General features: G+C 41.7%; 1 protein-coding gene across 1 annotated transcript in view; it reads right to left on the reverse strand.

The window, feature by feature from the left end:
• Positions 1-222: 222 nt before the first annotated feature.
• Positions 223-14,590, reverse strand: part of Hacl1 (2-hydroxyacyl-CoA lyase 1) — a 33,118-nt gene continuing 18,750 nt past the window's right edge. The window contains exons 10-17 of the mRNA XM_006996245.4: positions 13,057-13,162; positions 11,395-11,478; positions 10,611-10,712; positions 8,103-8,257; positions 7,093-7,251; positions 5,851-5,958; positions 2,073-2,259; positions 223-402 (exon numbers count right to left, since the gene is read on the reverse strand). Coding sequence (XP_006996307.1) covers positions 370-402; positions 2,073-2,259; positions 5,851-5,958; positions 7,093-7,251; positions 8,103-8,257; positions 10,611-10,712; positions 11,395-11,478; positions 13,057-13,162 — 934 coding nt within the window. The 3' untranslated portion in view covers positions 223-369. The remainder of the gene's footprint in view (positions 403-2,072; positions 2,260-5,850; positions 5,959-7,092; positions 7,252-8,102; positions 8,258-10,610; positions 10,713-11,394; positions 11,479-13,056; positions 13,163-14,590) is intronic.

Consider the following 14,590-nt stretch of genomic DNA (forward strand, 5'->3'; position numbering starts at 1 on the left):
AATGAGAGGACTTGCTCACCTCAAGGTATGTGGGAAGTGGAGGGCGGGATTGGAGGGGTGGCATGCATGCCAGGGTCCTGATCCTCAGTGACCTCTTCTCATTAGGCCACTTCCTAGAGACTCCACCACCTTCCAGCAGTGCCAAGAGCTGGTGACCAGGCCTTCAGCATGTAAACCTTTGGGATCATTTAAGATCCAAAATCATAACAAACAACGGCACCCTTTCTGCTTTTAGACAATTTCTTTACTATAAACATAATTTAAAATGTATTTTAAAATACAATTTTAGCTGTATGTTAATTTTGCTAGGAAAAGTAAATTCTACCTTGCTGGAAAGAGAAAATTCCCCCAAACCATCAACTAGTTTATTCACATATTCGAACGGGTGAGCCAGTGAAAATCCTAGAGGAAAAAAAAGACAACATTCAGTCAGAATAAGTAATTGTACTAGACTCACTGTCATTGCTTTAAAATCTAGAAGAACTATAAAATGTGGCAAATAAGGTTTGTGTTTGGTGTAGTCAAAAGGAGCTAAAAAGTAATTAGTGGAACGAACCAACTGTCTTATATAAAACAGCCTAAGAAACTTTTTTTTTCCTGAGTCTTCTACTAACAGTGATCAGGACACAGAAAATCAGAGTTGGAAAGAAACAGAAATGTACTCAGCAGAGAAGAGATGAGACCATGATCTCAAGTCTGAGAAGCACAAACAGGAAGAACTATGGAGCTTTTTGCAGGACGAACACTATCCTCCCCACTTGGCCAAGACACAGGTTACCATAGAGCAGTGGTTCTCAACCTGTGGGTCACAGCCCCTTTGGCAAACCTCTACCTCCACCAATATTTATATTACAATACATAACGTTAGTAAAATTACAGCTATGAAGTAACAATGAGATGATTCTATGGTTGAGTGCTCACCACAACATGAAGAACTGTATTGAAGGGTCTCAGCATTAGGAAGGCTGAGAACCACTGCCATAGAGATATTCCTGCACAAAGTGGGAGCAGCCAGCCTGCACTGTGAATCAAGGGCAACTGGTGACAGACAAACATTCAATAAAGGGAAAAAAGCTTGGAAATAAAAATTTGTCAGAATTCCACCTGAATGAAGGTTAAAAATGTTTAAGTGTTTAATATAGAAATGATTCTACAGAATTACCAATGGGGGGTGATAATTTATACTTCTCCAGAAATACCCAAATGACATTCAGGAGAAAACTGTAGAACAGATTTGAAGCAGATCCTCAAAAGGATTAGAAAGATCCCTGCCAATGCCACCTGCCTGCTCCCCCACATAGCCTATGTGTGTCCATCTTCCTAAGCAGCAGGCTCTGTCCTCGGCACCCTTTCTCTTGGCTCTAAGGTCAATTCTGAAGTCTCTGATGTCTACTACATAAACAGAATTTCAGCAGAATTCTACATATCTTACAGTTTCCAAATTAGTGGCTGTGTGTTTTATTGATTGCTAAGGTATCTGCCCATCTGCTCAAAGAAGACAGTTTGACAGCAGATCTGTGTCTAGGAACCGAGAGAGAGGCCCTAGCTACTGTGTCACCATGCATTGGAGGTCACATAACAGTTGAAGACAAACACGGACTGCAGTCTCATCTACAGTGTGCTCGCTACACTTTCTTGTCCTTCAGTCCTCTGCTTAGCCTGCTCCCTCCTTCCCGTCTCCTCTTTGCTAACTCACTCTGATCTCAGTTTAAGCACTACTTCCAATGAGCGTTGCCTATAACACTGATGACATATTTCTTCACTTGGACTTGTTCAGAACTTTCCATCACTTCCTTGCTCTGTCACGTGAGCTGTGAGGCACCCTACTGTCTGTCCACTTCTCCTGCTGAACTGTAAGCTCTGTAGTGAGGACTGAGCCTGGTTTTGCTCACTTGTTACTCTTACAAGCACACATAACAATATCTCAACAAACACTTGTTGACCAAGCAAACGAAACTGCCCAACTCAGAAACGAACTTAGAAGGAACTCTGGGTCCCAGAGGGTATGCCTCTCAGGAAGGAGTCAGGAAAGAACATGTATTTCTTGCTTTCTGCTCAGTAACTGAACTGACCTGGGCCTTCCGTGTGCTCTGTGGTTCAATCATGATGTTGATGAGACAAGGTTTACTTGTGTCTTCCAGTGTCTGCTTCAGAGAGTTTCGGAGCTCTTCTGGTGTTTGTACAAAATATCCTCTGCCTCCAAATGCAGTCATTACCTGCTCATAATGCGAGTTTGGCAAGAGACACATTGGAGGGACACTGGAAAGCAATTGTAAATCAACAAAATTTATAGCCTTCAGCTGCTGGAAAAAAGTAATTTCCCCAAATTATCTTGGAAAAATGTAAGCTGACCCACAGGGCATACTTTTTTTCCAGAACAGCTCTACGTAACAGCAATATGTAAAACAAATGTAATTTCTCTGTCCTTACTTTATTCCATCTCAGTATTTTCAAGCCCCCTTGAGACAGGATCTATAAAACTCTGACTGGCCCAGAACTTGCTGTGTAGACCAGGCTGATCTTTAATCCCAATACTCATGAGGCAGTGATGGGAAGATCTCCGAGAGTTCAAGGCGTGTGCCCCCATGCCTGGCTTTGTTGGGTTTTTTTGTTTGTTTGTTTGTTTTTTCCACTGATGGATTTTTTTGTATTGTTTTGTTTTGTTTTCTGAGACAGGGTTTTGGTGCCTGTCCTAGATCTTGCTCTGTAGACCAGGCTGGCCTTGAACTCACGGAGATCCACCTGGCTCTGACTCCTGAGTGTTGGGATTAAAGGCATGCGCCACCACCGCCCAGCTAGATTTTTTTTTTAAAACCTAGTTCTTTTTCTCTTTAGAGCAAAAAAAAATAAAAATAAAAAACCAACAAACAAACAAAAACAAAAACCGATCAGTTGCGCATTGGATCCAAGCCTAAAGACACTATCCAACAACCCCTTTGAAAGCACTTTAAACAGTCATCTGCATTTGAATGGATGTGGACTATACCCTTCAACCTGACAGTCTTCAACTTTGAAATCATCAATCGTCTTTGGTTCTTGATACTGAATTTTCAGTGGCTCAACACGATTTCGGTAAATACCTGCATTTCTCAAAGTGCATACAAAGTCACCTGGCTGCAGGCTGTGATGTTTGTGGACACTTAAGTCATCAGGGTGCTAACTGGCAACGTTAAAGAGCAGTCTGGCCCATGTCACTTGCTGTTCACCACACAGAACCAGCAGAGGGCATGGAATGGAGGAGCTGAGATGTCCGTACATGAAATTGCATCTTTCTCTTTATTTTTGCTTGAGACAGGACCTTGCTATGTAGACTGTCCTGGAACTCAGTATGCAGCTCAGGCTGGTAACCTCAACTCTGAATCCTCTTGCCTCACTCAGTCTTCCGAGTGCTCGAATTACAATTTTCCCCATATTTTCAACTGAGTCTTTTTTGTGTATGATGGAGTCTTGATACATCTTGGACTCATCAACTCAAGTGATCCTCCTGTTCCAGCATCTAGATAGAATAGGTGGACTACAAGTGTGTGTTGCTATACCTGCTCACTATATTTTTTATTTTTTTTTATATTTTTTATTTATATTTTTATTATTTATATAGTAATGTCTAATAGAACTTTCTATAAGGATAGAAATGTTTTATATACAGTATGGTGGCCACATAACTCACTACCTATTACTATGAGTACTTGAAATGTAACTAAACCAAGAAATTGAATTTTTTAAAGACTTATTTAATTATTTTTGAGACAGTGTTTCTCTGTGTAGCCCTGGATGTCTCAGAACTCACTTTATTGAACAGCCTGGCCTTACCTCAAACTCAGAGATCTGCCTGTCTCTGCTTCTTGAGTGCTGGGCTTAAAGATGTGTGCCACCATGCTCAGCAACAAAAGATTTATTTTTATTTTATATGTATGGGTGTTTTGCTGGCATGTATGTCTATGTACCACATGTGTGCAGTGCCCAAGGAAGCCAGAAAAGGGCATCAGATCATCAACTGTCAACTTATAGCTGAAGATGAAAGGGTACTGATTTTTTTTTTTTTTAATGAGACAGGGTTTTATGTAACTCAAGCTGGCCTAGACTTGCTACACAGCCAAGGATGACCTTGAACTACTGATCTTCTTGCATCTATCTTCTGATTGATAGGTGTGCTCCAGAATACCCAACTATTATAAAATGCTGAGAGGATCAAACTTAGGGCTTTGTGCATAAGAAGCAAGTATTTCATCAACTAAACCATATCCTCAGCCTAGAAACTGAACTTTTCCCTTTATTTATTTCTAACTAACTTAAGTAGTAACATGTGATCGGGAGCTACTTCACCAGACAGCACAATCTACATTATCAACTAGAGTGAAACCAAAAGGTGTGGCATGGTGGTTTGAATGAGAAATGGCCCCAGAGGCTCTTATGTTTGAATACTTGATCTCCAGCTGGTGGAACTGTTTGGGAAGAATTAGGAGGTGTGGCCTTATTGGAGGAGGTGTGTCACTGTGGGCAGGCTTTGAGGTTTCAAAAAACTGTGCCGTTCCCAGCGTGTTCTCTGTCTCCTGCTTGTGGATTAAGATGTGAGCTCTCAGCTGCTGCTCCAGGGCCATGCCTTCACTCCCCCATCATAAACTCTAACCCTCTAGGACTGTAAGCCCAATTAAACTTTTTGTTAAATATAAATTTCCTGGGTTATAGTATTTTATCATAGCAATTGAAAAGTAACTAAGGGCCGGGCGGTGGTGGCGCAGGCCTTTAATCCCAGCACTCGGGAGGCAGAGGCAGGTGGATCTCTGTGAGTTCGAGAACAGCCTGGTCTACAGAGCGAGATCCAGGAAAGGTGCAAAGCTACACAGAGAAACCCTGTCTTGAAAAAAAAAAAAAAGAAAAGAAAAGAAAAGTAACTAATACAAATAGTTATGGAAAAACAACAGTGAAGCAATACATAAATGAAATTACTAGTACTCTTCTCTCTGGATGTCTCTTAAATTTTTGTCAATGCCCATGGCAGTTCTCACAGTCTTAGTTTGACTCTGCCATCAGATGATGAAGGTTTAGCTTTGTGGTAAAAGACAGGAAGATCTTTAAATCACAAATAATATGCCAGCTCCTGGGATGGCTAATCTTTGGCTTGACTACATCAGGAATCAATTCAAACTCAAGCATCTAGGCATGCCTGTGAGGGATTTTTCTTGACTGGATCATTTGAGGTTAGAAGAATCACCCTAAGTCTAGGCCACACCTTCTGATGGCTATCCACATGAAAGGACATGGAGGAAGGAAGCTTGCTTTTTGTCTGCTTGCCCTCACTCTTACTGGCAAGTTCATCTACTCTGCTGCTGAGGCATTCCTCCACTGGTATTAGAGACTACTTTTTCAGGATTCCAATGAATACTAAAGATGAGGTGAGACATCCAGCCTCACAGATTGAACAACTATTGGATTCTTGGCCTTTCTGTTGGAAAATAGCCATGATTGGGTAGCCAGACCACAGCCTGTAAACCACTCCAATAAATTCCCTTTTAATCTATGCAGATTCGCATCTACATTCATGAGTTCTGTTTCTTGAGAGAACTTTGACTAACCAGCATTAATAGACCTCCTTGATGTAAATAATAGCACTGCTATTACCCTAGTATAGACATCACAAATCTTGATCTGAGGCCTCAGTGGTTCCCTGACTGTAAATAATCATGGATAGTTGTATAAAAAGGAACCATGAAGAAGTGGCTTCTGCCCTTTAAGGGGGTTGACAAACTAACCAAGTTTATAGCACATATGTACGTTCCAATACAGCAAACTTTTAAAAGATAGACTAAATACTTGACATACTGTAACCAAACATTGTTGTGAGTTACTCACGATGTAGCAGCTTCTTGAAAATTTAACATTTTTTCCCAAGTGTCGGCATCAAAACCTTGGTAGATTCCATTATTGTTTACTACCAAGAGGATGATTGGCAAGTTGTACCTAAAAGTGAAAGTAAACTATGAAGAGATCAATCTTTTAAAGCAATTTCTTTTCTTAAAACTGAAAACTTTTTACTTAAAAGTAGATGTTTTCTATAAGATTTTTCAATATTAAGAGGGAAATCAAGCATTTACTATCCTAATAAAAATACCAAAGCATTGATAGAAACATTGCCGCTGTAGGATGTATTCAAGACCAGGGGCTGGCAGTCTGTCTGTTTAGCTATGGACTAAATTACTAAACTTTTCCACCTTCCCCATTCCCTACCCTCCTAGGCCTATTACTACATGGTTCCTAGGAACACTGTCTGAAAAGTCCCAATCTATTGCTGAACACCTCAATGACAACCAGCTCATGCCAGATGCTGTGAAAGACACACAGACAACTAATAAATACCCAATCTGCATTTCTGATGGAAAATAGTAAGGCACCATCAGTACAGAAAACAAGCATCCAAATGTTGTCTCAAACAGTATAGCAAAGATGAAAAACCAAAAAGCCTGAAAAAGAATGTGGGTTTTCTTTTATATATTTTTTTCTGAGGGCTTGTGGTAATGACACAGCTAAGTAACATGAACATAGCAACTATCTGTTCTCCAAGCTAAAAGGGAACTAATCGTCACCCTCTAAAAGGCTAAATTCTCTTCAAACATCTTTTTGGCATATGTTAATTGATTATCAATATAGACCTCTAATAGACCACACTTTCCCCTAACCACAGGTTCATGTAGCCCAGTTTGACCTTGAACTTGCTATGCAGCTGAGGATAACCTTGAACTCCAGACCCTTCTCCTCCACTGCCATCTCTAATCCCAAGTGCTGGGATTACAGGAGTGCATTGCCAAACCTGGTTTGATCTTGATAGTTTTATATACCAAAGCTTTGAAAGTCCCAAAATATGTTTCACAAAAACCCTACTAAGAGCCCTAAGTAGAACAGTTTTATTCTAGTTTAAATACAGCTGGGGTAGGTCGGGGAGTCCTCATGCTGATATAGTGGGAGTTTCTACCTGAAAGTTTGTAACTAGGAGCCTCAAAACACAACACTGTGCCAGGATTCCTGTTTGTGAAGCAAGTGAGGATTGTAAGTTTTCCTATTTATGAGAATGAAAGGCTGTGACTATGGCTCTTTCACCTGCAGATGGTTTCCACTTCCATGCCAGAGAATCCAAAGGCACTGTCTCCTTCCACACAGATGACCCGCTGCCCAGGACTTCTATCTTTAGCCACTATAGCAGCTGCAATAGCAAATCCCAGACCGACTCCCATTGTTCCAAAGGTACCAGCATCGAGCCTGTTAAGGAACAAAGCTAAATTCAAACTCTCTTGCACGTGTCATGCAGGGTGGAGCTGGCATAAACCTTTCAATCTATATTTATGTGGTTTATGGAAAAAAATAAGAAACAGACATTTTTCTTTAATATCAAATTTTTAGAATATAAGGAAATAATTTGTTAAGGATAAGCAGCATGAGAAGAAAAAGCCACTCATGATTGCTTGGATGAATGTAAATATACTCTTAGAACACAGAGTCTACAAATTATCACATTATACCAAGAACTATGGAGCATAAAAGCTATAAAACTATAAAATCTCACTTAAGAATACACTTGAGATAGGCAGTGGTGGTACACGCCTTTAATCCTAGCACTCAGGAGGCAAAGGCAGGTGAATTTCTTTAAGTTCGAGGCCAGCCTGATCTACAGAGTGAATTCCAAGACAGCCAGGGCTACACAGAGAAACCCTGTCTCAAAAAAACAAAACAAAACAAAACAAAACAAAAAGAGAATATACTTATGTGGGATGGAGAGGTGCCTCCGAGATTAGGAGCACTTGTTGCTCTTGCAGAAGACCTGAGTTCAATTCCTAGTACCACACGGAGGCTTATCACTGCCTTTAACTCCCATTCCAGGGGATCCAAAAGCCCTGTTCTGACCTCGGAGGGCACCAGGCAGGCACATACATATATGCAGGCAAAACACTCACACACATAAAATAAACTAAAGAAATCTAAAGAAAATTTAAAAATACACTTACAAAATATGTTCTTAGACACTAGACACGGAAATTCTCAAATATTTTTCTTAATCTGCATTACTGTGGTTTCAAATTAAACACGCTGTCATTTCTTTCTCAGAGTCTTACCTGTGACGAGGAAGGTAGTTCTGAAGCACAGTACGGCCAATGTCCATAGTATTTGCTCCCTCACTCACTATAAAACAGTCTCTGGGTAGCTGTTCTTGAACATGGTAGAATACTGTGTAATAATTCATAGGGAGGGATTTTTTGGAAGCTAATTCCTAAAAATAGAAGTATACACTAAATTATATTGAAACATAATAGCAGGGCGGTGGTGGCGCACGCCTTTAATCCCAGCACTCGGGAGGCAGAGGCAGGCGGATCTCTGTGAGTTCGAGGCCAGCCTGGGCTACCAAGTGAGTTCCAGGAAAAGGCGCAAAGCTACACAGAGAAACCCTGTCTCGAAAAACCAAAAAAAAAAAAAAAAAAAACATAATAAAAATAACCAATGTCAATCAGCTATTACAAAGCTATTTTGGAACAGTTCAATACCACCAATAAGCTACAAGATTCTCAAATGGCTGTACAGTGGCTCTACTCCTGAACTGTGAACAATACAGGGCCATGCTAGGAACAATGTGGCCTACAGTCCCAGTTTGGGACACAACGAATAAGCTGGGAGATCTCCCATGTCCTGGTGAGTTGATGGACCTTACCATATTAAACACCTGGAGAAGTCTTATAGTAAAGATGGCTGAGCAATATTGGGTTAAACAGAACAATTGTGCCTGTGCACTCTTAGAAAAACACTGTCTTAACTATTTTTCAGAACAGTTTAATATGAAGTATGGTCCTAAATTTAAAACTAAAATGTTAGGATTACAGAAGATGATCTGAAAATCTGGTTCTTCTCTCATACAGTGTAGAGTACTATGTTGCATCTGCTATTTAAAAAGTCCCCAAATGACAGAGCGTAGCAAGGTAGGTGTCTTCATACAGCCTCACGCCCCCTAGTGCTAAGAGGAGCCAGTCACTAGTGTTTCATCAGTACAGCACTGTCTGGTCCCGGCGCTCCCAGCCTCACCTGGGCTACCCTGCTCTACTGGAGGTTACAGTAACGATGCACGGAAAAACACCCCACACTCCTGAAACAGACAGAGGAGCAAACCCTAGGGGATCCTAGGGAAAAGACATTATTTACAATACCTGAGAAAACAGACTGACTTAATCAGTAGAAACAGTCACTGATTAAGATTTCCCTGCATGGTGGAGTTAGCTACATCAATTCTGTACAAAGTTTGGTTGAAAGTACAAACATATTCTATGATGACAGATACATTAGGGAACAAAAGTGCCAAACTCAAGTTTCAAATTTACAAATGTATCATTCTATCAGGAAGAAATCCATGGCCGGGCTGGAGAAATGGTTCAGTGGTCACGGGCACTTGTTGCTCTTACCGAGGACACAGGTTGGGTTCCCCGCGCACACATGGTAGTTCACAACTGTTAACTCCAGTTCCATCTTACCTCTGAGGGTACTAGGCACACATGGTACACAAACATACATGCTGACAAATATTCATGCTCACATATAACTTTATATTAAGTTATAAAATAAATAACTTAAAAAGAAACCCTAGGTGTATACTGAACACTGCACCCAGCTGAACCAAGACACCCACAAATACACAAAAAGTAAAAGAAAACCCAACATCCCATCTGTCAGTCAAAAAGAAAGTGCTATATTTACAATGACTTTGAACAGAGAACACCAACACTGCCAAAGTGAGTCACTGCGGTACCAGCTAGTAAGGATTAGTGGTAGAACTCATGACCATCTCCAAATCCTCCACCATGAGGCAAAGCCACAAGGGAAGACGTGAAAGCCACACGAGTTTCCAACAGTGACATAAAAGATAAACGGTAGTGTGTGTGGGTGGGCAGATTATACATTGATCAAACTTTCCATTTTGATGAAGGAACTATTACACTCACACGCCTTGAAGGAAAGATATCTTAAGGGCAGATAACCATAACCTAACATGTCCTAGGATTTAAGGTGATATTCTTTGCATCGATCCTTTTATGCCCTAGGATTTAATTGTGGTATTATGTACCAAAATCAAACTGACAACTTCCCAAGGTCAGCAACTCAAGAGCCATAACCCTTCGGATGCTCAATTATGCAAGGAGATTGAGGCCTTTTTCAAGGTAAAGTACAAACATGCACATGGGCGTGCACATGTTTTTTCTTAACTATTTACAAGGCTGAAACTTTACTACCCCCCAACCCCTGGCCCCCAAAGGGTTTCTCTGTGTAGCCCTGGCTATCCTGGAATTCACTATATAGACCAGACTGACCTTGAACCCAGAGATCGGCCTGCCTCTGCCTCCTGAGTGCTGGGGTTAAAGGCGTGCGCCACCATACCTGGCTTCACTACCATTTTTTATTCGGTTCTTATCTGACTTTCCGGTTTGTGACCTTTTGAGAGCTGTGCCCCAGCAGCAGCACCCTTTTTGACCCCCAAGCTTACACAATGCAGCACTTCCTAGGACTGTCTACATCTCATTATGGGAGGCCAAAGCAACCCATGGACCTGAAGGAATCATGAGTTTCAACTGGTCCCACATTACCTTGGACACAGCTTCATTGCTCTTCATTTTTTCCCTCAGAGTCTTCCACCACTTGCTGTCTGTGGGATACCGCCATGGGGTTTTATCAAACTGTTCCAAAAGCTAAAAAACAAGCAAACAAACAAAACTTCTTAAAGTAGGCACATGCACACTGCTCTGGCGTGTGCTCACACTGTTCACACTCTTGCTTCTCTCCCTGCAGTGAGCATCTGACGGCAGGTCAGTAGGTGGCAGAAGACGGCACATGTGACAGAACTGCGTCTGCTCTCAATGCTGTGCGCTCAAGGTAACTAATGCCATATGAAATCAAGTGACAGATGTGACCATTTTACCTCCTGCCACAATGAAATGACTGATTACATATAAACAGGAAGCCAGACAAGTCCCTGATTATAGTTTGAAGGGTAAAAATCTCTTTAATACATAAAAATATACTGTTAGATTTTCCGACTGCATACATCAAGCTTAACTAACGCTGTACTGTAGTTTTTTCAGAAAGCTGGATTCTATTTACTGAATTCTGGTTTGAATGACCTAAATTTGCATGACATTAAACTCGTGTTCTAAATGCTTAACATCCACAAATATGAACAGTGTACAATAAGCTGAGTTTACCAAGTTTCAAAGTCACAGTTAAAGTTAGTTTTCCATCATAAACTTATTTTAAAATTGATGTCATTAGACCTGCCACCAAGTGAATCATTATCCAGAACTGCCTAACTAACTAACATTATCCAGAACTGCCTGTCAGTTCACAGAAACTAAGACCCCAAGAAAGCTTTACCTGTTTAGAAACAGCATTTATGTCTCCTAGCAAAGTCACAGCAGGCCTTACATTATTCCCCAATTCTTCTGCACAGATATCAATCTAAAAGAGACAAAAACCTGAAGAACAAGCCATGTTTGGTCTTTTTTGTTTTGAACAAACTTTAAAAATTATTTCTATTTTACATTTTATTTTCTGTGTATGAGTGTTTTGCCTGCACGTATGTCTGTATATCACATGTGTGCCTAGAGCCCAAAGAAGACAGAACAGAGTATTAAATATTCTAGAACAGGAGTTATATATGGTATTGAGCTGCCATGTGAGTGCTGGGAATTGAACCCTGGTCCTTTGGAAGAGCAGCCAGCTCTTAAAAACCTTTAAGGAAGGCTGTTGCAGCAGTGGAGGCACATGCCTTTAATCCCAGCACTTGGAAGGCAGAGGCAGGTGGATCTCTGTTCTCTGTGAGTTCAAGACCAGCCTGGTCTACAAAGTGAGTTCCAGGACAGCCAGAACTGTTACACAGAGAAACCCTGCCTGGAAAAAAGAAGAAAAGAAGAAGAGGAGGAGGAAGAAGAAGAAGAGGAAGAAGGAAGAAGGAAGAGGAGGAGGAGGAGGAGGAGGAGGAGGAGGAGGAGGAGGAGGAGGAGGAGGAGGAGGAGGAGAAGAAGAAGAAGAAGAAGAAGAAGAAGAAGAAGAAGAAGAAGAAGAAGAAGAAGAAGAAGAAGAAGAAGAAGGGCTGTTGCAATGCCTTGGTGGGAATCTCCCAACTCCTGTAGGCTGTTCTCTGTGCTATGACATGCAATTGCGTGCACACACACAAACACACACACACAAATATAATTAATAAAAATAATAAGCAATGATGTTCTAAAAGAACTTTAAGAACAGGGCGGTGGTGGTGGCACACACCTTTAATCCCAGCACTTGGGAGACAGAGGCAGGTGGATCTCTGAGTTTGAGGTCAGTCTGGGCTACAGAGCAAGTTCCAGGACAGGCTCCAAAGCTACACAGAGAAACCCTGTCTTGAAAAACCAAAACAATAACAACAAAACAACTAAAAAAACAAAAGACAGCCAAACAGAAACAACAACAAACTTTAAGAAGGACTCTTGAGATGACTCAGAAGTTAAAACCCCTGGCTGCTCTTCTAGAGGACCTCAGCTTAATTCCCAGCACTCACATGAAGGTTCACAATCATGTGTAAATCCAGGGTAGTGAGGCCTCAGCGGGCACCAGGAACATACATGCAGTTACAAGGAGAGGCCAGAGCACTTTCCAGACATTCCGTTTAATGGCAGGTGAAAGCAGAATCACCTAGAGATTTCTAAAGGCTGACACAGTTTTGGCATCTAAAAGAAAAGTTCACCTCCTCACAAGGCTGAGGGTGTCACTCCAGTCTACCTTCCTACTTAAGCCTCTCTTTGTCTGTCTAAATATACTCCAGCTCTGAAGAGGAGGCAAAGGATGCTTTTCAAATGGTTTCAAACTTGACTTTGAAAGCTTTTCTCCTTAAATTAGCACAAGATGCTTTGTAGGCTTGAAAAGGCAGCTGCCTTTGGTACCTGTAATTACGTGAGATAATTTGTAAAATCTATTTCTGTAGGAGAAACACTCTTCCCAGAAGAGGGAGAACAACGAAGTGCAGAGCTCATCAGAGTCCTCCCCGCTCCGCCCCAGTACCTGAACAAACTTCACATCTGCGCGGTATCTTGGAGGCAGTCCAAAATGTAATATCCAGTTTAGTCTCGCACCGAACAACACAATCACATCGGCAAACTGCAAAGCCCTATTTAAAAAAAGAACCCGATTTAACGACAGCGACAAACATACTGACACTTTCTAACATATTCGTTCTAAACTTCCTAAAACATTCAAAGTCTAAATAATTTGGAGCTTCTATAGTAAACCTGATCTTTCTAATAAAATAAGTTTTGGGGTCAGGAAGGTGCCTCAGTGGGCCAATGCTTGCTTTGCAAGCATAAAAACCTGAGTTTGGACGCCTAGCACCCACATAAAGGCTGACTGCTGTGGTGCTGTCCCCACCTAAGCACTGGGGGTGGGGACGAGTGGGGACAGGTGGGGACAGGTGGGGACAGGGGGAAGTCAGGTGCCTGGTTAACTGGCAAGCTTCAGGCGCAGTAAGAAACCTGTCTCAAAACTTAAGGGGAATGTGGCTGAGAAGAAACCTAAGAAAACTCTGGTATCCACACCTGCATGTATGCATCCCACCCCCACACATACCACATCTCCCTCTCTCTCTCTCTCTCTCTCTCTCTCTCTCTCTCTCTCTCTCTCTCTCTCTCTCTCTCTCTCTCTCTCACACACACACACACACACACACACACACACACACACACACACAGGACATAATGTGCTGTTATTTCATGTATGCACCCCACCCCCAACACATACCACATCTCTCCCTCTCCCTCTCCCTCTCCCTCTCCCTCTCTCTCTCTCTCTCTCTCTCACACACACACACACACACACACACACACACACACACACACACACACACGACGTAATGTGTTGTTATTTTTGTTTTGAAGATAGGATTTTGCTTTTTGAACTAAAGCTGGCCTCCAACTTGTAATCCTCTCCAATGTTCAGGTTACAAGTATTCACACTACTACGCCCGCACCAAATGTTCGGGTTATAGGTATTCACACTACTACGCCCGCACCAAATGCTCAGGTTACAGGTATGCACACTACGCCTGTACCAAATGTTCGGGTTACAGGTATGCACACTACGCCTGCAGAGGTTTTGGTCTGTAGGTGTTTCTGGGGACAGAACCAGGACCTCATGAATGCTAGGCAAGCACCTAGTGAGATACACCCCAGTCTCCCAACCTCTATGCCTGCAACTCAATGCATACTTCACACTGATTTCTAGGAGCAGAGCAGGTATTTATAAACATCATTTGTATTCCAGAATTTCATTCTTTTTTTTTTTCAAGACATGGTCTCCTGTTGCCCAGGTTGGCCTCAAATTCTTTATGTAGGAGGATGACTTTGCACTTCTGATTTTCTCCTCAGTAATGGGATTAAAGACATGTGCCACCACACCCAACTTATGCAATGCAGGACTTCATGCCTGCTAGGTAAGCACTCTCCCAATTGAGCTATATTCTCAGTATGGAATTGTTTTCTAAAATATACAATATGCATTTTCACCTAATATCCAAATAATTGGTTGCTGAGAATTGAACTCA

This window comes from Peromyscus maniculatus, chromosome 9 (assembly GCF_049852395.1).
Source record: "Peromyscus maniculatus bairdii isolate BWxNUB_F1_BW_parent chromosome 9, HU_Pman_BW_mat_3.1, whole genome shotgun sequence".
Classification (NCBI taxonomy): Eukaryota; Metazoa; Chordata; class Mammalia; order Rodentia; family Cricetidae; genus Peromyscus; species Peromyscus maniculatus.